Source organism: Solanum lycopersicum, chromosome 2, assembly GCF_036512215.1.
Source record: "Solanum lycopersicum chromosome 2, SLM_r2.1".
Lineage (NCBI taxonomy): Eukaryota > Viridiplantae > Streptophyta > Magnoliopsida > Solanales > Solanaceae > Solanum > Solanum lycopersicum.
The window spans coordinates 59,632,140-59,657,376 of NC_090801.1; the positions used below are offsets into that span (position 1 = coordinate 59,632,140).

General features: G+C 31.7%; 1 protein-coding gene across 2 annotated transcripts; it reads left to right on the plus strand.

The window, feature by feature from the left end:
- The first annotated feature begins 7,737 nt into the window (after nt 1-7,737).
- On the plus strand, nt 7,738-21,627 carry LOC101261287 (katanin p80 WD40 repeat-containing subunit B1 homolog KTN80.1). 2 transcript variants are annotated; one of them, XM_004232778.5, is made up of 18 exons: nt 7,738-8,086; nt 8,628-8,758; nt 9,436-9,553; nt 12,809-13,035; nt 13,115-13,217; nt 14,328-14,398; nt 15,309-15,383; nt 15,469-15,612; nt 15,735-15,912; nt 16,371-16,886; nt 17,418-17,474; nt 17,581-18,464; nt 18,976-19,101; nt 19,356-19,430; nt 19,525-19,637; nt 20,204-20,320; nt 20,426-20,494; nt 21,138-21,627. In XM_004232778.5, exons 1-18 carry the CDS (start codon nt 8,062-8,064, stop codon nt 21,196-21,198), a joined length of 3,090 nt encoding a protein of 1,029 aa, XP_004232826.1. In that variant the 5' UTR covers nt 7,738-8,061; the 3' UTR covers nt 21,199-21,627. The 2 variants fall into 2 exon arrangements, with proteins under 2 accessions (XP_004232826.1, XP_010316710.1); XM_010318408.4 differs by having other exon boundaries at nt 7,760-8,086; nt 12,804-13,035.
- The last annotated feature ends 3,610 nt before the right edge of the window (nt 21,628-25,237 follow it).

Genomic DNA, 25,237 nt, shown 5'->3' on the forward strand with positions numbered 1-25,237 from the left:
ATGAATAATGTCTGAAAATTATATAAAAATTGTATTTAATGGTAAAACCTGCTCAGATAATATTCAAAAAGTAAGAAGATATAATTTTGTGTATTGGTGAAGTATGAAAATTGTATTAATTGTGTATGAAATTTCTAAGAACTTGTATTAATTGTGTATGAAAATCTATATTTTGTTAAACTCACAATATATGTTTCTGTTGAAATTATAATATATATTTTGTATTAATTTTGTATAGAAACTACATTCTTTTTGTTTAATTGAAATAGTGTATATGTCAGTGAATGATATATTAAATGCGTATGAAGTTTGTATGAATTATTTTGATAGGTACAGATACAAAATCAGAAATTGGTCCACATTTTAGACCGGTTACAGCAACAAATTCTTTTAACCCAAGATGTAACTTTGTACCATTTACATTCATAACAAACATGTCATCCCTGTCATTTTTAGTTTCAAAAATAAATATATGTCATAACATCTGACATTGGATTTTTACGTCATGCAAATCATAAAAAAATTCAAATGTTGTTTCTTGTAAGAATTGTTGAAACTTGTCTTGACCTAGGAAGGTCAACAGATCCGCAAACACATTCATGTTAATACATGAAGACAAATGTATTTGTATCTTCTTCTCCTATAAAATTGGTAAATTAAATTAATACATTTATCATACTATATAATGTCATATAAAATCATATATATACTGGTATATTAAATGGACATTCAATTCAATTCATACACAAAGCATACAAAAATTGTACATCAGTTCATACACAATGCATACAATATTAATACATATTTAATTTTTAAAAAAATAATAATTTATGACTTTTAAACTACAAACTACTACTCAAACAGTACCAATACATTAATTCATACATCAAAATCAGAACATAAAATATACAGCTTTAATACTTTTAATAATATTAAAAAATATACGACATACAACACTTATACATTATTCATACACTTATATTGTAATAGACAATATAGCATTTCATACACATAGCATACAAAGTTAATACATAATGCATACATTCCTATAGTGAAATATAGTAATTATTTTATACACAAAATCATACAACACTAATACATCATTATTTATCAAAAATCATACTTTGTTGTAATCCAATTATATATTCACAAATCATACAGTATTAAATCATACAATATTCATATATAATTATAATATACAATACTAAAAACTCAACTGATATATAAATCATACAAATTTTCATGTACTATACTATTGACAAATAAAATCAAAATTAAACACACTTAAACCATACATTTTAATTGAAATTTGAAAAAATCTTTTTACTGATCTTAACAACTTGTTTAGGTTTATTTGTGGCTTATCTCTGACCTACCAATTTCAATGCCTTTTGCTTTTTTTGATTTTGTATTACAATATACTCATACACAGTTCATACATTGTTTATACATTTATAATGTAATAAAGTAGATGTAGCATTTCATACAAACTTACAACATTCTTTCATATACAATATATTCAACACTAAATATACAAATCAAAACATAAAGTATGTAATTTTATTATGGATATTAATATTCAACAATATCATAAACTTGATACAAAACTTAATACACAAATCATACAAATTTAATATACATATCATACCAAATTAATACATTGAATCATACACAATTCATAAATGTTTCATATATTGATATTGTAATGTAAAAAAATGTGTAATTTCATACAGTGAATCATACACAATTCATACATAAATAAAAGAACATAAAAATGTACTATACTATTCACAATTAACTCGAAATTAGAATAAAATTAAATAGATAATTTTAATTTAATTTTTTTTAAATTTTTTTTTACTAACCTTTAAATTTTTTTTGGGTTTAACTGTTTCTTCTTCTTCTTGTAAATGTGAAGTATCGATTTTAGAGGTTCTTGGTTTTTTTTATTTTGATTTTATCAATTCTTCTACAAAATCAGATTCAGAATCTGATGAATACTCAATTTGTTTTCCTTTCCTCTTTCTTTCGCCCTTTTCTCCGATTCATCTACTTTTTGCTTTTCTTTCCCTTTTCTCTTCTTCTCGGATTCCTTTGGATGTTTGTTTGTTTGTTTTTTTTTTCATTTTTGATTTCCCTGATCTAGCTTTGTCTTTTGCATATGAAGGCTGAGTTTGTGATAAAATTTTGAAAGATGGAGCATGAAATTCGTCTGAGCTTTGTTCATCATTCAACCTTTTGAATTTTCGCGGGGTTTCATTGCCTCTCTTCGACATTGTACAATTTTTTAAGTGCAAAAGATGAAGATTTGAGTGCAGAAAAGGAAGATTTGAGTGCAAAATAGTAGAATTGGAGAAGACGACTGTTAAGATTGAAAGTTTTTTAAGCGTTCAAAAGAGATGATTTGGTAAAAAATTAATTGTTAGGCGTGCAAAAGAGATGATTTTGTGAGGATTTGGGGAAGAACAAAATTTTGGGGCAGTGTGGCAGTTTTAAAATAAAATTGTAATTATTTTAGATATTGATGGGTAGTTATTAATTATGGAATGATAAAATCCCTATTATTTTGTAATTTTTTTTAAAAAGGTAACTATATAATATTTATTTGAATTTACACTAGTTAAGAGTTTTGTTTAAAAAAGGTAACTTAAAATAATTAATTTAATTAACTACATTGGTTTAAAAAAGGTAACTGAATAATAAATGTAATTATTTAAATAAGTTTATTATTATTTAAAAAAATTAATGAGAATAATATGTTTTTTCTTGATATGCTATAACTTGATAGTAATATGCTATAAGTAGTTTATTATTAAAAAATATGTTTATAACTTGATATTTATCATCTTAAATGTGTGTGTAGTGTTATTTATACATAATATAAGTGCTGATACATTTATCTGATGCGTCAATACATTAATCGTTAAGTAAGATACATTACATTTTATACATGATATACTAATATAATATACATTTTATATATGATACACTAATCTGAGCGTGAGATACATTACTCTGATGCGCGAGATATATTAATTCGACGCATTGATACATTAATTTGATACGTAAAAACAAAAAAATTTAAAAATTTATAAAACTAATAGTGAATAATGATAATAAAAAATTTAAAGGTGAGAATTCTGTTATTTACCATTTTATCCATTGCAACTATACAAAGAGGGGTAGAAAAAGGATTCAGTCACGCTTTGGACATTGCTACCGGAATCGTTGAGGCTCCGATCCCTTATTTTTAGGCTTACCACGTGGCTGATTCCTCTTGCGACGTCTGTTGAGAGGTAGCATCCAATAGATCTATCTACTAGGCCTTTCATCGTGGAAGCAAATGAAAGACGCGATACTCATTAGCGAGCGTCTGGTGACCAACGATTTCGGAATTCATTTTTTTTTTGTGTGTGTAAAATAATAAGAACAAAGAGAAGAAAAAGTCACGTGGTACACTATGGTACGAGAGTGGTAATGTCGGTTGTTTTTTTTTGACAGTCAACTGTAGATTTATTTCTCAGTCTTTTTTTTTTTTTGGAATTTACTCAATCATTCTAATATTATTTTACTACCTATTTAATTATTTAAAATGTTGGACGTTTTCTTAATCAGAACATGGCAAAAGAAAAGAAAAATAAAATTTTGGTGGCGGTGGACGAAAAAGGACAAGAACATGAGCACATGATTTAATCTTTTAGTGTATAAAATAACAATTGTAAGTACAAAATAAAAATTAAACTTCTCATGCAAATATTAAAATTTATTCATTCATGCTTATTTTAATTTAACCATATATTATAAAGGAATAAAAGAAAAGTTGTTATAATATTGATGATTTTTTATCTCATATTTTCAATTTTTGGTGGTTTAAAGTTAGTCCGAACATGTGCTAATGAAAAGTGATTAATTTTCCGTACTATTAAATTGAATCAACGGTATTATTAATATTATAAAGGCACAAGTCACAACATATAAATATATCGATATCAATATTTTTTAATTTTGAGTTTGCATGAGTATGTATTTGAATTTGAATAAATATACATATGATTCTACGTGATATGATCCTACGTGATATAATACACGTAAGGTGCAATTTGTTACATAGGATGTCAAATAAGATGCAAATGTATTTAATTTTATACAAGTTAAAATATCTACTTATAGTCACTCAAAATTATAAATAAATATCAACTGAAGTCGAATTTAAAAGAATATGTTTATTTGTTATGTCTGTTACAATTAGGGGTATGCATTTGTTTTCTCGCTTGGTTTTGCACTATTCAGTTTGAATTTTTTGCTTTTTGGTTTTGCACAAGTGTACTCAATTCGATCCAAAATAAAATTGGTTTGATTTTCCTCTGTTCGGTTCGATTACCAAATTCGATTATTTCAATGATTAAATAACATAACCAAAGTAATTAATAATATTGAATCCCTTAAATATACTTTCTAATATAAATCATAAGAAAAACTTAAAACGCAATACATATAATAAGTATACCTATCATAGATGTTCAAGCATAAAATTTAAACGTAATCATTGTGAAAGACAGTAACTAAAAAGGGACAAAAGTGGTTAACTAAACATATATACACATATATATCAAATTCAATTTCAAAAAATAAAACAATCTATTCAAATAAAAATTTAATTTGATTTGATTTAATTATTCAATTTAACTCGAACAATACGTGCCCCTAGTTATAATAGATAAAAAGAAGGGAAAAGGCTCAAATATGTCAGTGAACTTTTAGAAAAGACTAATTTTTGCCAATAGTTATAAGTTTGGCTAATTTATGTCATTCATGCCATTATTTTTTTAACTGTGATTTTGCAAAACCATTTACGACACGTGATCAATTATAATTCGGTCACGTAATCAATTTTTTTTATTTTAAAAAAATAACTCAATTTTTATTCAGAACTTCAATTTTTTTAATTGAAAAAATTGATGGCGTGATAAATTATAATTCGGCCACCTCATCAATTTATTTAATATAAAAAAAATTATTTTTTTTAGAATTATGATTTTTTTATTAAAAAATTGATTAAGTGGACGAATCATAATCGGCCACATATCAAAAATGATTTTGTAGAACTACCGTTAAAAAATAATGGCATGAATGAATTTTTTCTTTAACGATAATGACATAAATAAACCTTACTTTTAACTGATGACATAAATAAATTTTTTCTAAAAATTTGATAGGATATTCGAGTCTTTTCCCTAAAAAGAATAAAGAAGGGGACATACCACAATGTTCAAGAGTGAAAAGCAATTTATTAAAAAAAGGTGAATTTTTCAAACAATCATGATGATAAACTATGATGAAACCTCCAAACAAGCAGGCAATAGCACATTACCTCACCTCACACTTTGTTACAATTAATAATTGCTACACCAAAAAAAAAAAAAACTTTTACAATTATATCTAACTAATTAAAATAAAAACATTATGATAAATCTTTGTCATATTAAAATCCAAGGTTAAATCTCATCTATATAAGTCATATGTTTGATTTAGTTTAATTAGTATGGTAATGGACAACTTATTCTTAATTATTATGTTTTAGAAATTCAGTCAAAGTCATAAGTTAGTTTTTGATCCTTTTACTTCAAGTTTAAGGAGTTCTCAATACCTTTTTTTTACTTCTTACCAAGTTATAATAATTACACTTAACAATATATATTTCATAATCCTCACTATTGGTTACAATTATATATAATAACATTATGCATGGTAATACTAATCCCATAATTATTGTCCTAATCATTACAACTATAGTAATGCTAAAAGACTATTAATTAATGCCTTTGCCAAATAACTAGTCAACTTACAATTTATCCTCTTTTGATTATAAGAAATCACGTTCACATACATTTTATACAAAAAGAATTTTACTTTTTTAATGAAGTGAATAAACTATCGCGATTATGAATTTGAATATTATTTAATGTGTAAAGAAAAATTACTTTTAATTCTTATTTTATTTTTTTCTTCCCTTTTGAATATTATTTCAAACTTCCATATCTAATTAAATACTAAAGGAAAAAAAGAAAGAAAGAAAAAACATAATTGATTATAAGTTTGTTGAGTTGCCTTTATCTAAATGATTGATATTTTAATTGAGTATTTATGTATAATTAAAGCTAACTTGATAGCTCAAACACACATTTTATTTTTCTGAAAAAGACAACTTAACTGAACATCTCTTAATCTTAATATAAAGTGCTTTTTTATCTTTTATTTAAACACTCAAACATATATTTCTTATTTGAATTATTGTCAATTAATTTATTATCTATTATGGTAATTAGTAGGTAAAGGGTGAAATTGGAAGTCTTAGTTCTCTAACTTAATTTTTTTTTTAATTCAAAAAATCAATCTTTAAAATATATACTCCACGTGTTCCATTTTTTTAATTTTTCAATTATTTTATATTTAATGTATTTCTATCTTTTCTCAAATATAAATATTTATTACACTAAAATGAATTTCCAACCACCATTTCTATGTTTTGGCATTTTTTGAAACAATATTTTTAATATTAAAAAGAAAAAAGGAAAGTTAAAATAATAAAAGACAATTAATGGTCCTTGATCACCGGAGCTGTTTTTTTGGTTAGTGGCTAGAATGTTTGGATAAGTCAATAACAACAACAATATTTAAATTCAAAATGAAAAAAAAAAACAAAGATTCCAGCAATATTGGCTAATAAAGTCGGTTGAGAATGACGAGATTTCATATTTAAATTTTAGTAAAGATTAAAATAATTGATAATTTTTTTATTTAATTTAGTTTTAGTGGAAAAAATTATCTGATATATATTAATTTTAGGAAGTAGTAAATATTATGTGAAATCTATATGTATTAATTTGATCTGAACATTGTGATTACGAAGAAAATAATGATATGCCATAAAGTACTAGAGGACCTAGTGGTTAATGAAGTCAATTGAGAATTCTGAGTTGATCAAATTTAAGCAAAGACTAAGACACCTGATGGTTTCTCTATTTGATTTAGCCTTGATACAAAGTTATTTTTCTATTTTAAATAGAAGATAACAGATATTTCGTGAAACTTATTTGTGCGTAAATTGGCGCGAACTCTATGATTATCACGAAGGAAATAATAATAATAATAATTAATATACCATGCAGTATACAAGACTGTGTTGTAGTAGCTAATGAACTAAGTCGAAAATTACAAAATATCATCTTCATAAGATAGATGATTTGTTCATCTGATTTAGTCTTGCTGCAGAGTTATCTGCTTCCTATTTCTGATTGGGGACAACAAATATCTATAAAATTACTTGTGCGTAATTTGGCGCGAACGCCATAATTATCACGAACAAAAAGGTAAAAATTAATATTTCACGAAGTACCCAAGATTGTGATATAGTGGCTAGTGAACTAAGTTGAAAATTACACGATATCAGAATCAAATTTCAACAGAGACGAAAAAACTTGTGATTTCTTTCATCTGGTATAACTTTAATGGAGAAATGTATCTGATACTTATTTCAAATGAAAAGTAACATATATCATTTAAAAACTTATCTACCAATACCTAAATTGACTCGACCATCATGATTAATTTATATAGCAGAAGAAAATAATGTTAAATCACATGTAATCATGTTTAAAAAGTTTTTTTTTTTAAAAAAAAAATCCAAATTCTTTGAATCTTTTCTTTATGCTTTCAAGGAAACAAATAATAAAAAGAAAAAAAAAAAGTGGTACCACATAAGTTTTAAGTATTTTTCATGTTCTCTTTCTTCTCTCTTCAAATCCCTCTGAATTTTCACAATTTCCATTTCCATTTCTCTTCCCCTTTCCCTTTTTAGCTTTTTCACTTTTCTTCAACAAAATTTGATTCCTAACTTTCTCTGTAGATTTTGCACTCACTCTCCCTTCCTTTCTTCCCCTCTCTGTCATCCACAATCGGAAGTTTTTCTTCTCTCTGTTGACGACGGACGGTGACTTTTGTCGGTGCTTCTTATCTTATGCTTTGTTGTTTTCCGGCGAGTTATCCGATTTGCGGTGCAGAATGGCTAATCGTGGCTACAAATTGCGTATCCTTTTTTTGAATTTTGCTATTCGTTCTATTTATTTTACTTAAATGTGCGTTAAGTTTGAATTTTACTGTGTTGTTATGTTTTCTGTTTGATCTGGGAGTGTTCTATAGAATCTTATAGTTAGCTGCTGAAAATCGAAGTAGGATTTTAGTAACTTAGATAGAAAAAAAAATTGAATTTGATTAGGATTTAGAGAATTTTGTTGGAGTGAGCTGAATAGTTGGATTTTTCTGGTATGATTTACTTTTTGTGCTTTTTTTGGTTTTATTAGTTTTTAGATTTAGCTAAGAGTTGGTGTTGTAGGTGAGTTTTTTGAGGTTTAATGTGTGATGTTGTTTTTAAGTTAAAGTATGTGGAGAAGTGACGAGGGTTGCTCGGATGGTAAACACCTTCTACCTCCAATTATAAGGTTGTGGGTTCGAGTCGCGGGGGAGAAAAAAGGTGGGATTTTTCTGGGAGGGGTTAAAAAAAAGTTGTGTGGAGAAGTATTTAATTTCAGCAATAATTTCTTGTGATTCTTGACTAATGTGAAATATAGAGGAATTTGTGGCGCATTCGGGGAATGTAAACTGTTTAAGGTTTGGGAAGAAGACGCGTAGACAGTTTCTCACTGGTGGAGATGATCAGAATGTGAATCTTTGGTCCATTGGTAAACCAACATCCACCACGGTGAGTTCAAATATCTATTCTTTCCAGTTCTCTTGCATGAGTAATGTTGTTATGCTTTATTGGGATAATTGATTTAGTTTCACAATGAGATCTTTCTTTTTCTGTTAACGTTTAATTCAAATGTAAATGCATTAAATGAGTGATCTATTATGATTATGCCTTCTATGCGGGAAGAGCTGCTGCTGCTGCTTTTGTTGTTGGAGCTTTCTCTAGATAATTAGAGTGGGTGAGGATTGAGGAATGAGGTTTGATGTGCATTTTGGATGTGGTAGAGAATTTGTAAAGTTGTTAATGCTGCCACTTAGATATAAGTGAGGTTATGTTATCATTGTTTCTTTATTGGTGCCTTATAAGAATCTTTACCACTTGAAATACCAGACTGCTGTGGTTCTTTTGGATGATCTGAAACAGGTAACACGTGGATCGTATATTTCAAAATATTATGGTTTATTAATCTAACTAATGTGTTTAGTTGCAACCTTTGGTATGATAAAGAATACAAATATGTGGAAACTGTAAACCTTACGAGTATCGAGTGATGGGTCATTCATCTCTATGAATGCATGAAATTATTTGTTGATTCCCTGTGTTGCAAAGAGCTGACTGCTACATGTTTTTATTTATCTTGAATCACTTTAGTCATATGGGACTGAATAGTCTGGTTTTGTGCTGTTCAGAGCCTAAGTGGGCATACGAGTCCAATAGAATCTGTAGCTTTTGACTCAGCAGAGGTTCTAGTGCTTGCTGGAGCTTCATCAGGTGTAATAAAGCTATGGGATCTGGAAGAAACAAAAAGTAAGTCGATTTATCTTTTTAGCTCTATATATTCTATAAAATGAATACTAGCTTTACTCTTAAAGAATTGCAGCGAAAGTGCTCGCAATACATTCTAAGAATGTGCTCACAATTTTTATTTTATTACATTGCTGCTTTATCCTCTTAAGCATGTGTCCTATTTATTAAATGTTGGTCTTACCTGTGAACTTCTAGCTACGAGAAAGCATCGCCTGAAGTTTCCTCAGCCTGTTGGCTTGATTATTTTGGTGTAAATGAGCTAAGTGTAGTCTTAACTGTAGTATATGTCTTTTTACATAAAAACGGCTAGTTGATTTTATTCCTCGTGCAAAGAAAGTTAACTGCTTCACTATAGTATGATGTACAGTTAATTGCAATTAACACTTACTGCATGGTCATGCATTCATTAACCAACTCCGTATGTAACTGAAAGAGCATCTTTGGATCTTCAGTTACACAAGAAACTTGCTTTATGATTTCAAGATTGACTCCAAGGGCGGATCTGTGTGAAGGCGTACTCCCTCACCGGGAAAATGCACTGTATATCTAAGGTCAAATTTGAATTTTATGAGTATATGTGTTATAATGAACCCCCTTGATGAGTTAAGAAACTTAGCTTAGAAGTTAAGGGGGTTCAACCATTCCCTGGGTCTCTGGTTCTATTCTTGCCCACTGCATTTCTTTTTCCCCTTGTTTTTGCTTTGACTTTCCTCGCAGATTGGGCTCAGCTTGCAGCTGTTTGGGCCTTAAACTCCAACCCAATTGGAAAGCCTCATTATTTTTGGGCTCCATTGGAAACTTTATGCTTCCTACTTTTTTGTTATTTTTCTCTTTTATTATATTTCTCCTACTCAATCTTTGGTTCCAATCTGTTAGGCACACTATTTTTGCCTTTTATTCTTCTTGTCTCTATTGCTCATTTTGTTTCTACATAAAAAAAACCCTTTTATGAACTAATTCCAGGGAACTCTTCTAAAAAATGATGAGTTATTGTTGAACTTGCAATTGAGATAGAAAACTATTTTTTAAAGAAAGGTAAAATTAAGAAATTTAAAAGTTGTGGAGATTCTTTTAACAATATCTATTTAATTGAACTTACTTTTTTTGTTTTTTTGGTATTTCTTTCCTATTTTTTCAATTGTATTTTCGATAGAGGAAAACCGAATTACACTAATTTAAATGAACTAAAAATGACGTTTATTTGACTTCTGAATCTGTATTATAGTATTAGTAACTCATTCCTTACACCTTTTTAAAGAATCTTGACGATATTCAAAGTAATTTATGATTGAATGGACACTAATTTGGAATATTTAAAAAATAAAGTAGAATTCTAGGAGGTGCGACAGGCACTTTGCCATCAATATACTTGGGCATGCCCCTGGAAGTTAATCTAACTTTGATCAACTCAGCTTTAGATGCCCTCCCTACGTGTATGTTATCTCTCTTCCATATACCCCAGTCAAAGGTTGGATAAAATCAGAAGAAACTTCTTGTGGCAAGGCAATAACGAAAGGAAGGGTTTTCATTTGGTCAAATGGAAGAACATTATCAGAAGTAAAGAACAAGGTGGACTAGGTATCAAGAACCTTAAATACCAGAGCAAAGCACTCAAGGTCAAGTGGCTATGGAAGTACCATCAGGAGGACCAAGCCCTCTGGTACAGGGTAATCAGGAGCAAGTATGAGCTACTGAACACATGGGTAACTAAAGAGGTCAAAACCCCCTATGGTATTAGCCTCTGGAAATCCATTAGAATATTCTGGCAGTTTCTCAATAATCAAGTAATCAATTAACTGTCAAAGTTCGAAATGGTAGAAAAACAAGTTTTTGGATTGATATATGGGTGGGTACTGTGAGCCCCTATGGTATTAGCCTCTGGAAATCCATTAGAATATTCTGGCAGTTCCTCAGTAATCAATTAACTCTCAAAGTTCGAAATGGTAGAAAAACAAGTTTTTGGATTGATAAATGGGTGGGTACTGTGAGTCTTAAAGATCTCTTTCCTGACATCTTTGTTTTGGCTCAACAACAAAAGAAAACTGTTGCTGAAATGTGGTCACCACAAGGATGGAATATGATCTTTAGAAGAAACTTGAATGACTGGGAAATTCCCAGAATGATTGAACTTTTCAAACTACTGGAGAGTTTCCAAGGAATCCAACCAGGTGAAGGCTATTTATGGTGGCATGGGCGCAACAAAGGAAGATACAGGCTGAAGGAAGGATATAAACAAACTAGTCTTATGGAGAACCAAGACTTCAAATGGCCATGGGAGCAAATCTGGAGAGTCAAAGTGCCACAAAAAGTGGCATGCTTCACCTGGATGCTAGCCAATGAAGCAGTCCTGACATTGGACAATGTGGCCAAGAGGCATATCTCTATGCAACAGATGCTCCTTATGTGGTAAGGGTACAGAAACAGTAAAACACCTCTTCCTACACTGCAATTTCACTGACCAACTGTGGCAGATTTTCCTTGATCTCAGAGGCATTTCCTGGAGTATGCCTAGTAAGATTGATGAGACTCTTTTCAGTTGGGAGGAGGCTGAAGTTGGGGCTACAAACAGAGAAAGATGGAGGATGATCCCTGCTTGTATATGGTAGAGTATATGGAGAGAGAGAAATGATAGATGTTATGAAATAGGGACAACAACCTGCAGGAAGTCGAGCTTAAATGTATTTTGTTGTTCTGTTTTTGTTGTACAAATGTCTACTCCAATGAGACTGAGTCAATCATAGATGGTTTAGGGTCCATCTAGTTCCTGGTTTAGCATTGGAAGGACTTTAATCTTTTTCTTCTTTTTGTAAATATGGTTTTTCAGTACTAAAGTAGTACTGACTGATATACAAATAGTACTAGTGTCAAAAAATTAAAGTAGAACATTGTGAAGTAAAAGAAAAGAAGTATCAGAAATTTCAATAAGGCTTGATGGAGCAAGGAAAAAGTAGGACAAACACTAAATGGGGAATGAAAAGATAAGTTAATTTATTGGGTTAAGGTTAGTCTTTTCCTTTCCCACTTTGCTCCATTTTTCATTTTGTAATTCGTGCGTGTTTGCTTCTTCACACTTCGAACCTCCTTTAGTGAAAAATCCTGCCTTTGCCATTGATTGACACTAGTTATATTTAACTGAACATCCTTCAAGTGTTTGAATTATCTGCGTGTTAAACAAAATATGTAATCCTATTGTGCTTAAATGAGCAAGTCATATCCAGCTTGACTCCTAATCCGGTAATTGTTCTTGAAGTGTAGTGGTTCGCACTCTTACGGGACACAGATCATATTGCACTGCCTGTGAATTCCATCCTTTTGGTGAATTTTTTGCATCTGGATCTATGGATACTAATCTTAAGATATGGGATATAAGAAAAAAAGGATGCATCCACACATACAAAGGTCATACTCGAGGAATAAGTACCATACGATTCTCCCCTGATGGCCGCTGGGTGGTTTCTGGCGGATTTGACAATGTTGTGAAGGTAATTCCTAAGTTGGCTAAAAAAATGTGGCATTATAGACTCTTTTTTTTCTTGAGTATTAACCTCTATTGGTAGTCAGGTATGGGACCTAACAGCTGGAAAGCTCTTGCACGACTTTAAGTTCCATGAAGGGCACATTCGATCCATAGATTTCCATCCACTTGAGTTTCTTTTGGCAACAGGTACTCCTTTTATTCTGTACCCAATCATAGAAATGGTGCTCTGAACAAATTTATGTCTGGTTTTCTTCCTTCCCTTATCTTTTCTTTTGATGTGAATGATTCTCCTTATCTCTGTCCTTAATCTTTCTTTTGTTTTATTTCATATTTCAGTCACGACTCTACATCTTCTAACACAAGGATCAAATTAACTTAGTGGTTAACATACCACTATAGCTTGTTTGGCCAAGCTACTGAAGGCCAAATATGTCTTCTTCTTTTTCCTTTTTTTTCTTTTTTAAAGAAACTCTTATTTAGAGATTGAAGGTATTTGGCAAAGCTTTTGGTGAAAGAAATAAGTGTTTTTGAGTAGTACTGGAAATTGCTTTTCAGCTTTCAAGCAGAAAGTGGAAAAAATAGCTTCTTCCAATAGTAATTGCTTTTTTTTCTTTTCAGACAAGATTACCCATCTAAACAATATTTACCGAATTGATTAGTTGTGGCTTCCTTTTTTCATAATTTACCACTCAAAAATACTTTTGCAAATTTTCCAAACTTATAACAAAAGAACTTCTCAAATAATTTAGTGAAACACAAACTGCGATTCTTCCTAAGTACTTTCTCGAAAAGGACTTTTGATAAGAAGTACTTCTCAAAAGAAGCTGATTTCGGAAGCTTGGCCAAACATGCTACATGCTTTTTTTACAGACTTGCCAAAAGGTTGTGTTTTTGCCTTCCCTTGTCATAAATAGTGGTACTTGCTTAACTTTTCAATTAGAAAAGAGAATGTGGTCAGTTAAAATGGAGAAATCACGGGAAAAGGTGCATGTTTTAAGCAAAAGGATTTATCTCACTGATTCATTGGGCAGATTATGAGAAGTTCAAACATTTCAAGAGGTGGTAGTGTAGTTGAGAGTGTGAAATGTTTTGAAGAATTATCTTGCTCTCCATTTATTATGGTCCATCTGTGATGGAATTTTAAAGCCAGATCCATCTTAAGATGGCATATTATAGCAGGATCAAATAATGGATTCTTCTAAACACAATAGAGTTTTGTACCTTGCCTCTATCCAAATAATGCTATTTTTTTCTGCTGTCCATGTGATCTTGTTTCAACACTTGAGTTGTTCTCAGGTTCAGCTGACCGCACCGTGAACTTTTGGGATTTGGAAACATTTGAATTGATTGGATCGACTCGACGTGAGGTATCTATGCATCTTCTTTCAACTTTTTACTCTTTAAAAAAATGTACACCATGTGCAAGCGAAGTATCTTGTGTTGCGTTCTTAGTTTGGCTGTTAGTTGTGAGGATCATATCCAGATATTTGTATACATTGGATGCTTTGTGTAATAACTCTGACTGCTCATACCTAAAGTTCCTCCTTGAAGTTGCCGTCTTTCCTGTTATGTGCTTATTCCCAAAGTGCTTGTAACTAAATAAGATATTCTATAATTTGCTGTTAAAAAATGTCTTAGAAGTTACAATTTAGTACGTTGGCTATACTACATGAAATGATTGAAGCGAAGCATTTATTTTGTCAACATAACTATGCTCTTTCTTTGATAAACAATTTAAGATCAAAATGGTCATCTCATGCGAGTATCTCTTCCCATCTTTCAGAGGATGATAGGAAGAGATTTCGTAGGAGACATATGACTTGGGTTCTGTTAAGAATATTGCCGTCTTTCTGCCCCTTATGTTTCAGTTTTCTCTTGGATGCATTAGAAGGATTTGTCAGATAAAACCATTAGACTTGCTCCTAAAGATATTTTCTGCCGTCTTTGTGCCCCTTATGTCTCAGTTTACTCTTGGATACATTAGAAGGATAGGTGGGCTAGAAGCGTAGAACCATTAGACTTGCTTTTCACTCCAAACGCTTTACTGGTCCAATGAATGTGGTGTTCTTTCAGGGATAGAACTGGCTATGTAAATAAATTTATCTTGCTTATATAATTTTCTTTTCTGGGTAATATTGATACCGCTGCATATTTTTCTGTGATTGAAAACAGGATATGATGTTGCTTCCAGTATATTTGTTTTGATTAAATTTTTATGTTAAAATTTAATCTACTCAGTTACAATTATGTTTGGAAAGTTTTGACGTGTTCTTCTAGGCTGCAGGAGTACGATCAATCACCTTTCACCCGGAAGGAAGGACTCTGTTTTGTGGATTGGATGATAGCTTGAAGGTTAAGCTCTTGGCATACTGCACTTTTGTAATTCTATTGTTGAAATAAGCAATTCTCATGTTTGTTGACCACCTTTATCCTGAAGGTTTATTCATGGGAGCCTGTAAATTGTCATGACTCTGTTGAAATGGGATGGTCGACTTTAAGCGATCTCTGCATACATGATGGGAAGCTTGTAGGTGGTGCTTATTACCAAAACTATGTTGGAGTTTGGGTTGCAGATATTTCGGTAATTAGCTTGATCACTGAAGCTTAAGTCAAACTAGTCCATGGCTTTAGTTTTCTTTACATTTGACCCATTGTTTCAAGATCAGTTTTTCGATTTGTCTTATTTGTTGTCTTTTCTGCCAGCTTATTGATCCCCATGGAGCTGGTTCAACTCCAGATAGACAAAGTAACTTGGAGCAGAAACAGGACCATGTGGAGAGTCGTTTAGAAAGAATAGGAAGCAACAGAAGTTCTAATTCAAATCTTCGCTGCACATCACCTGATATTGATTCCAAGGAAATAAAGAATATATATGTGGACTGTAAGTTGTTTTAACATCCTACTCTAAAAATCAGACCATGGAAACCAAAATATTTTTTAGCAACTTGCGATTAAGAAACTCTAATATTGACATCTTGTTCAATTATAGCCATACACTTGGGGTGGAATATAATGGCCTGGTGTAAGTGGTTACCTGATATGGTGATAACTGGTCTTCTGGGTAAACCAACCTGTTCCGTACTTTTAGGCCAATGTTGGGTACTTAGAAGATTTCACCTTGCCACCGACATATCCTTCCATGAAAGGGTTTAATGAATTTCATCATAGTTATTCAATACTAGGTCATCAAAAAAATAAATAATAGTTATTCATTACTAGTTGAAATGCAACTTTTTATTGAATACTCTTTCTACTTCATTTAGTATCACAAATTTCAGTTTACATATCCACATCTAATTGCAGTTCTATTTCCATGCACTTAATAGTTTCTTTTTGCAGGTGAAAATCCTGTAACCATTAAGAAAGTTACTTCTCCTTCTCCAAAAGTGGTTCCTCCTTTAAATTCTAAGGAAAACAAGAATCAGTTGAGTCAGAAGCTTAATTCTGTTGTAGGTTTACCTGCAAAAATTAATGGATTGCCAGTAGGTAAATCATTTGTCGTCCCCAGTGTGGTACCTCGTGATATTCCAGAGGAGAAGAAATTGGATACTTGTAGAAGGGAATCTGTTTCTGCAACCAGTGCAAGTAGTGGTATACCACAAAAGCCGTCTCACATAAAGTGCCCATCCAGCAACAACTTTGATATGGAGAAGATCTCTGTGGCTCTTCAGTCTGAAATTGCAGACAACTTGCTGCATACAGTAGATAGTAAGAAGGAATCAGATATTAATAGCAGGCTTATGGCAGATAATGATTCCAGAGAACGTTCCGAGGCAAAAGATTCTGCTGGCAAGCATGGTGGAGAAAAGCTAGAGAAAACTTCATTGCAACCACCGCTGAATAGTCGGGAGAACCGTTAGTTCTAAATACTCTTTATTTGAATTGACTTTTGAGCTCTCTATGGTCTGTTTCCGTGTTGTACAGTTTTCTGCATTCTTCCTCGGAGGTTTTCTGCTAATTTTGGGCTGGTGATCTCTATTTTAGTTACAGGTTTTCTTCATCTTAAGGGATTTGCTCATTAAAACTTGCCTTAAAATAAAACATTAAACTACAAGATATTTCTAGTTTGTATTTGACCAGTGTTCAGAATTTTATGGCGAAGTATTGTAAGAATGTTCAAATTTTTATTTTTATTTTTCCTGATCAGTGCTATGATGTGAAATGTTTTTGAAAAGTCAAAATTAGCTAGCGAAATCATGCTGGCTGAAATAATCATTTTCTGCTTTTGCTTGACACTCTGTAAGTTGCTTGTATGCACTTCCTGGTTTGCTTACATTTCAGTTCTTCTTTAGGTTTATAGTTTTGTACTTGGCCTTTTCTTTGCATATATAGATGCATAAGTTAGAAGCATGAAAACAATATTAATTTAATTTCATTATGTTTCAGGTAATGTGGGTTCAGAAGGTAGGAAAGAGTTGCATCCAGTTAGATTTGTGAATGGAGGTTAGTGTCTGATAAAACTATGCTGTAAGAAAAGGAAATTTCAAACAGTCCTTTTTTTTTTTGTACGAGAAAATCCAACATTGTAACTAATGTTTTGTTATGGCAGTGGCGGTAGTGCGAGGAAGGACGCGCAGTTTGGTTGAGAGGTTTGAGAAAAGAGAAGGGTTGAACATAGATGATGTCCATAAGCTGGATGTGGTGTCTCATTCTAAAACTGAGGAAACAGATGTATCCCCTTTGCCACCTTCTTGTTGTAAAGATGAGGAACTAGAAACCTTTTCCACAAAATTTGAAGAAGAACCAGAAACATCACCTTTGACAGCTTCTCGTTTTAAAACAGAGGAAGCAATGCGCCCCATGCCTCTAGCTCATTCGAAAGTTGAGGAAACAAATTCATCTGCTTTGCCAGCTTCTCAATATGAAGTTGAGGACTTAGAAGCATCCCATAAGCCAGCTTCTAAATCTAAATCTGAGGAAGTAAGAAAAAACCATTTACCAGCTTCTCATTCTGAAGCTGAGAAATTAGAGGCATCCCTTATGCTAGCTTCTCAGTTTAAATACGAGGAAGTTAGAGAATCCCATTTACCAGCTTCTTGTTCTAAAGCTGAGGAATTTGAAGCATCCCCTATCCTAGCTTCACAGGTTAAATCTGAGGATGTAAGGAAGTCTCGTTTGCCAACTTCTCGTTCTAGAACTGGGGAATTAGGAGCATCCTCTATACCAGCTTCACAGCTTAAACCTGAGAATGTAAGAAGATCCCGTTTATCAGCTTCTCGTTCTAAAGCTGAGGAACTAGAAGCATCCCCTGTGCCTGTTTCTAAGTTTAGAAGTGGAACAAGAACATCCCGTTTGTCGGCTTTTCGTTCAAAAGCTGAGGAAGCTAAAACATCACGATTATTAGCTTCTCGTTCTAAAGCTGAGGAGGCACAAACATTGCGCCTGTTGTCTTCTGGTTCTAATGCTGAGCAACCACAAATAGCTCCTTTGCCGGTATTGATCTTGTGCCATCTATAGTTGATTGTTTCTTCTTTCGTTGTGTTTTGTTGAAATTTTGAGATTGCCTGGTCTTATCTGATATACCTTTACATTCTGTCTAAGCGATGCCACGAATGCTGAAATACATGTCCTCCGCTGTGCTATGTAAATTATGTGAGCCTAAAAAAATCTATCATAGCTAGTGCACTTGTTAGGAATCAATTGTTCCGTATCTAATTCATCTACTAGGAATGTGGTTTAAACTTTTAAACAGGTGATGAGAGAATTTGGTGCTCTCTGGTTTTGTTAACAGAAAGAATTCTCCTAGAATTACATGTTCCAGGCTTTATTTTTTTCTTCCGTCTCATAAGTTGACATAGGGAAATGGCAGTGGAGTTGGGGTCACTACGGTTTTCACTTGTAACATTGATTTTATTGCAGCCTTCTCTTTCAATATTTCAATCTTATTTGGTAAATACTTTCTCACCATTGGCACAACTCTCTTATGTTATTTGCCTACATGCAGGATGCTAATCAGCAGATCATTGCACGGTGTGAGCCAGTGCAGAATGATGATATCATTATTGAAGATCTTATGCAACGCCATGATGTGCTGCTAAATTCGTTTAGATCTCGTTTGACAAAGCTGCAGGTAACCTTTAGCTTATATTTTTTATAGTTTGAGCTTATGTCTACACGTGTCACACATATACTGGTTTCTGCATTCCTAACTTTATCTTAATAGGATTTAACTCTTTAGAAACGTCAGTCTAATGTTGACAGCGTGGAATGTAATTCTTGTAGGAATTGGAAGATCTTTTAATTGATACTTATGATATAGGAAAAACTGTGTGTGATCCTGTAATGCTTGAAGCCTCTTACAAGTATGGTCTTTTAAACTCACAGGTAGTTCGTCACTACTGGGAACGGAATGACATCAGGGGTGCTTTTGAGGCCTTGAGGAAGTTGTCAGATTATTCTGTGAGCATTTATTCTTCTGTCATAGTGGTCTCTTCCCAAATATTATATTTGATAAACTCTCTAATGTATTTCTTAAATTTATTTCCTCTTGCAGGTGCAAGCTGATGTTGTGAGTGTCCTCGTAGATAAAATGGAGATTATCACTTTGGATTTGTTTTCCTTCTTGTTGCCTGTACTGTTAGCCTTACTTGAAACTAAGATAGAAAGGTACGTAGTGATACAACTCATTGCTTGTTGCCTTAACTGTTTCCAGTTTGACATCCTTCAAATATGATCTAAAAATACTGCTTAAATGATAACTGCGGTATACATGGTGATTATTTATTCTTTGATACATATCATTACCAATCAAGCTCGGGTGACTCTGGTTTTGAATTTCTGGAAAAAAAAAATATTGGTTTTCCTTCTCCATCCTGCCAAACTAGAAGTTTTTGCAAACATGGTAATATATAAATTCGAAAGGTTAGAACAGAAAAGAAGGAACGATACATATCTTGGCAAACCTTGACATTTAACATGGTGGTGAATATTACTTGCTTCAAGGGAAGCATAAGAGATAAAAGGGACTACCTCAGATGGTTTCTTAGCTTTAAACAATTTCTGGTTCTGTCTGTGTGGATATGGGGGTTGCATAGCACACTTATTTATTTCATTGAATTCTGCTGTTAATTTTTATTTTATTTTCTGATTGCGCTGTTAAATTTTATAGTTATATTTTTTTAAAATTTCTTATTCACATGTTGATTGCTTCTGTCTTTTTTACTCTTCTTTAGGCATGCAAATGTTTCCCTGGAGCTGTTGTTGAAACTTGTTGCAGTCTTTGGACCAGTAGTTCGCTCAGCCGCTTCAGCACGTCCATCTGTTGGGGTTGATCTTCATGCAGAAGCAAGGTAATGATGCTTATGTGGCTAAGCAGTTCACTTCTTGTTTATATGCTTGGATGCTGGTAAATACAAAACACTTACCTGTCTTCGATTTTGTACACTGTAAAACAGAATTAAGTGCTGCAGGCAGTGCTTTGCCTACCTCCAAGATATACAGAAAACACTTCCTGAACTTATAAGGTAACTAAGAATCTACTTTTTTACTTTTCATAATTATGTTTGTTGTCATGAATTTATTTTATGGGTGGTCCAACTCATCCTCTCTTTATCTGGGATAGAGTTACTAGAATCCCAATAGAGCTTCAAAGTCAGAAAAATGGCAAGTATAGTGCCTCATTATGTTTGAGCCATCGATTAAGGTGTTGTAAGCATACTTCACAGTCAATGATGCACAACAAACTTCAAACCTAGTAAGAAAATGAGAATCTTTTGGTTTTAACTTTCATTGGACAATTGTTATGATCAAAGAATGGTGGATTTGCTATCATTGTGATTTATCACAAGTTTTGTATATTGAAATACGTTTGCTTCTATCATGGTAGCTTAGTAACTAGTGAATCAAATTGTTCTGATGCTTCATGATTAATGCTATCTGAATATGTTTGGTTTGTGGGTAAGACATTCAAGGCTTGATATCTAATACAATAGGTCCATGTTGAACTTTTGACATTTTAAAGTAGATGGATGCAACTTGTTGTCGAATAGGACTTCCCTTTGATATCTTTACCTTCTTTTGTTACATATCTAATGCAAGCTAAAAAGTCGAAATTCCTTATGTCTTGATGTTGCTTGCTATCTAAATTTCGCTTACGCTCTGTTGTAGGGGAGGGGGTCAGCCGGCAAAAGGTGCAGTACAATTAAATCTCCTACTTCAAGAATCATAGTCCAGTTTATGATATATGCTTTTCCTAATGGCTAAAGCGAGACAACGGAATGGGAAGTTAGCTACTATACAATGTTCTCAAACTTATGTCTCTTTATGGACACCCACAATTTTGCTCCTCGGGTTTCCGTCCTTGCTACCATTTTCACCAACCTTGTAACAGCGGAAAATTGGCAAGATGGAAATGCAGTGTCTGTCCTCCGCCACTGCAACTGGGTTGGGAGGCAAAGGTAAAAACTCTCGACATAATATATCCTTTTGTTGGAGAGTAGCATCGCTATCTTCATTCAGATACGCGGCTTGAACATATTCAAAGTTCCTGGCTGTATGTGTCCATCCATATGTAAGTTGTGTACATGTATCTGCAATAGTAAAAAAAAATTGGATGAGATGTGTACATCATTTGATCAATGAAACAGAGATTCATACACACACCTTCTCTTGCTATCAAAACTCAATATTGAACTTTCTTCTCAAGTCACTATAAGCCTATACTGGTAAGTTTAATTTTTAATTGCAGACTTAGATGATTGTCATTATACAATTAGACTCCTTTTGTGGAGTACATAGGCCGTTTTCAAATGAAGGTATCTACAATATTTTGGAAATTTTATTAGGAAATCGAATTTATTTTTTCAAAAATAATAAGGATGTACTGTATAAGGCTATGACTAAAGTTGAAATGATGTTCACAAACTCTGATTACAAATGACGCCATAGATTAAGAGGTTAACTACAATCCTAAGTTAGTGTTCTATGGTCTATACGTATAGTATATGTTTTAGATAATCGTTTTTCATGGGAAATATTTTTTTTCTTTCGTTTTCTTGTGCTGATACGTATGCAAAAAGTATGAAATGCCACATGTGAATATATTCGTTTTACTTTTATTAAAGTCATTTTTCTCATTTCTAAAGAATTTATTTTTTTTGAGATATTTTTCCTCTCGACCCAACACATCCTAAAGTAGAAAGGACGTTCACGTTATATGTTTCATTCAATTTATTGGTTAAACAAATGCTTGTCTTAGGAGATTAAATCACGCAATTCCCTTCCTTTTTCATCTTTTTTTTCTGGAATTAGTTGAAGTTAGAAGGTAGAAAGGAATAAAAATCGATCAATTTAAGCTATTAAAGTAAGTACTTAAGGCACAATTATATGTCTGAATCAGTTAAAAAAAATAGTAGGCACTTCATGTGAAAGGTATTTTAATATTGACCCTAAAACGACCTTAATCCAAGTATATCACTCGCACAAATTTTGCTACGTTGGTTAGTTTTTTATTCTTCATGGAAGTTTCTTGTCCCCTATCATTGTTTATCGACTGCTATTGTTGCTAGTAAATTTTACGTAAGACTTTGATATGTTTTAATTGAGCAAACGATAAAATATTCTTGTTAGACATTTTCGGCTCAAATATTTTTATGAATATCCCCAAGTGCTCATTATATAAACAAGTTAATCACTTAAAATATGTTGCTTCTCTTATTTGTAAGTCGAAAGGTCTCAAGCCTATCTGATTTGAAGCTCATGTATATGACTAAAGTAGGTGATATATTTTATGTGATTAACATACAAAAGTTTTTTCTAGAATCTAAAATGAAATAAAATAAAAACTTTCACATATAACAAACGTAAAAATCATATTCGTATGTTATAGCAACAATTTTGCATAATTGCGCTTCATAGCGAACTTTACTTTGCTATTTCGCTATACATATATACAAAAGGCAGTGGTTATGCATATATACAAACGAAGCAATTATATAATCTGTTTCGGTATACATATACAAAAGAATCAATTGTATAATTTGTGTTTGTAAAAAGTGAAAAAGAGAGAAAGCCAAAAGAAAACTGAGCAGGGAAAGATCGTATTTGTATAATCAATACGTGTATAGGACGAAAATATATGCAATTGTATTTGTATATACAATTCTCTCTCACTTTATACAAACACAAGCACAATATATACATTTTTGTTTGTATAAAATAAGAGAGGCGAGTAAGATTGGCGAGTGAGATCTGGGAGAGAGGAGAGAACGAAACCAGAATATATGTATATATATACAATTTTCTCTCACTTAACATAAACACAACTCATTTTATACATTTGTGTTTGTATAAAATGAGAGAGGCGAGTGAGAGTGGCGAGCGAGATCTGGGAGAGGGAAGAAAATGAAACCAAAATATATACGTATATATATATACAATTTTATCCCGCTTAATACAAACACAAACACATTTTATCCATTTGTGTTTGTATAAAATTGAGAGAGGCGAGCGAGACTGCCAGTAAAAGAAGAGTGTCGAGCGAGATTCCACCAAGGATAGAGTCAAAAATAACAACAGTTTGATGTAAGATACAATTAAATCAAACTGTAATTACAACATTCAATTTGAATTAATAATTTACTATCATATACAATTTTCGCAATAAAAAATATCTAATAAAAATATTTTATTACGTATTAAAACAAGTCATAGTTCAAGTCATCTATCGTTAATTTTATGGAAAAATAACTTAAATACACAATTATAAGTTTTATATTCTCTAATTTTTCCTTCTTTTTTTAAATATTACCTAATTCCCTTTTTTTTAATTTTAGTGTAAGTTTATAGATACATTACATTCTCTCTCCTATAATACACAATTATCCATTTTAATGCCTATTTTTTCTCCATTAAAACACTCAACCTTTTAAATCAGTTTTTGGATTTTGAATTTTCTCCATTTAAACACTCAACCTTTTAAATCAGTTTTTTGATTTTGAATTATTAATTTTAATTAATTTTAAATAAAAGACCCAATTTTGAAATTTTGAATTTCAAAATTCAAAAATTTTGAAATTTCAAAAATCAGAACAACTTCTCTTAACTTCTCCCGTTTTGTTCTTTTAAATCAGTTTTTGGATTTTGAATTTTCTCCATTTAAACACTCAACCTTTTAAATCAGTTTTTTGATTTTGAATTATTAATTTTAAATAAAAGACCCAATTTTGAAATTTTGAATTTCAAAATTCAAAAATTTTGAAATTTCAAAAATCAGAACAACTTCTCTTAACTTCTCCCGTTTTGTTCTTTTAAATCAGTTTTTGGATTTTGAATTTTCTCCATTTAAACACTCAACCTTTTAAATCAGTTTTTTTATTTTGAATTATTAATTTTAATTAATTTTAAATAAAAGACCCAATTTTGAAATTTCAAAAATCAGAACAACTTCTCTTAACTTCTCCCGTTTTGTTCTTACTCCATCAAGTTTCAGTTCTTTTTTTTCCATAATCATCTTCCTTCTCTTAAAGATTACTTACTCCGCCATTGCAACTTCAACGTAAACCCACATGCTTGACAACTCCCAAAAATAAAAACCCTAAACCCCCAAGTTCAGTTACCGAAGAAACAAATTTCAATCAGAGGAAAGATTAAACGAACAATCAAAAAGCAGATGAATTTGGTAATCTTCTTGTTCTTGGAGGCAAGCAGATGAACTGATACATGTTTTGAAAATTGTTATAATGTATCATTCACTAAGTTTAATAAATGTTTCATCCACTGTACTTGATGATACATATAGAATCAATGTGTATATTGTTTAGGCAATGTTTCTGATACATGTATTAGATATGTATCACATGTTATAATGTTTTAGTTAATTCACTGATACATGTAGTAGACATGTATCACATGTTTTTCATGTAGTATGAATTTCTGAAAACTGAAACCATGTATCAGTAAGTTATTAGTTGTTTTATTTAGTATTTATATTTCAATATCATTATAATTTGCTGTTTTATTTTCAAATTGCAGCCACTGAAGTACAAGATTAAAAAGATATCAACACATCTCATAAGGTTTGCTGACAATTTTAACAACAATTTCCTAAAGGACTTTGAAAAATATATAGGGGAGAATATTATCCAAATGTTTAATGATATGTTACCTAATACATAGGGGAGAACGTTATCCAATTACGTGCTGATTTTATGGTGATTAATGATCTGTTACCTTAAATTAAGTTGTTTTAGTAACAACATTAATTGTAC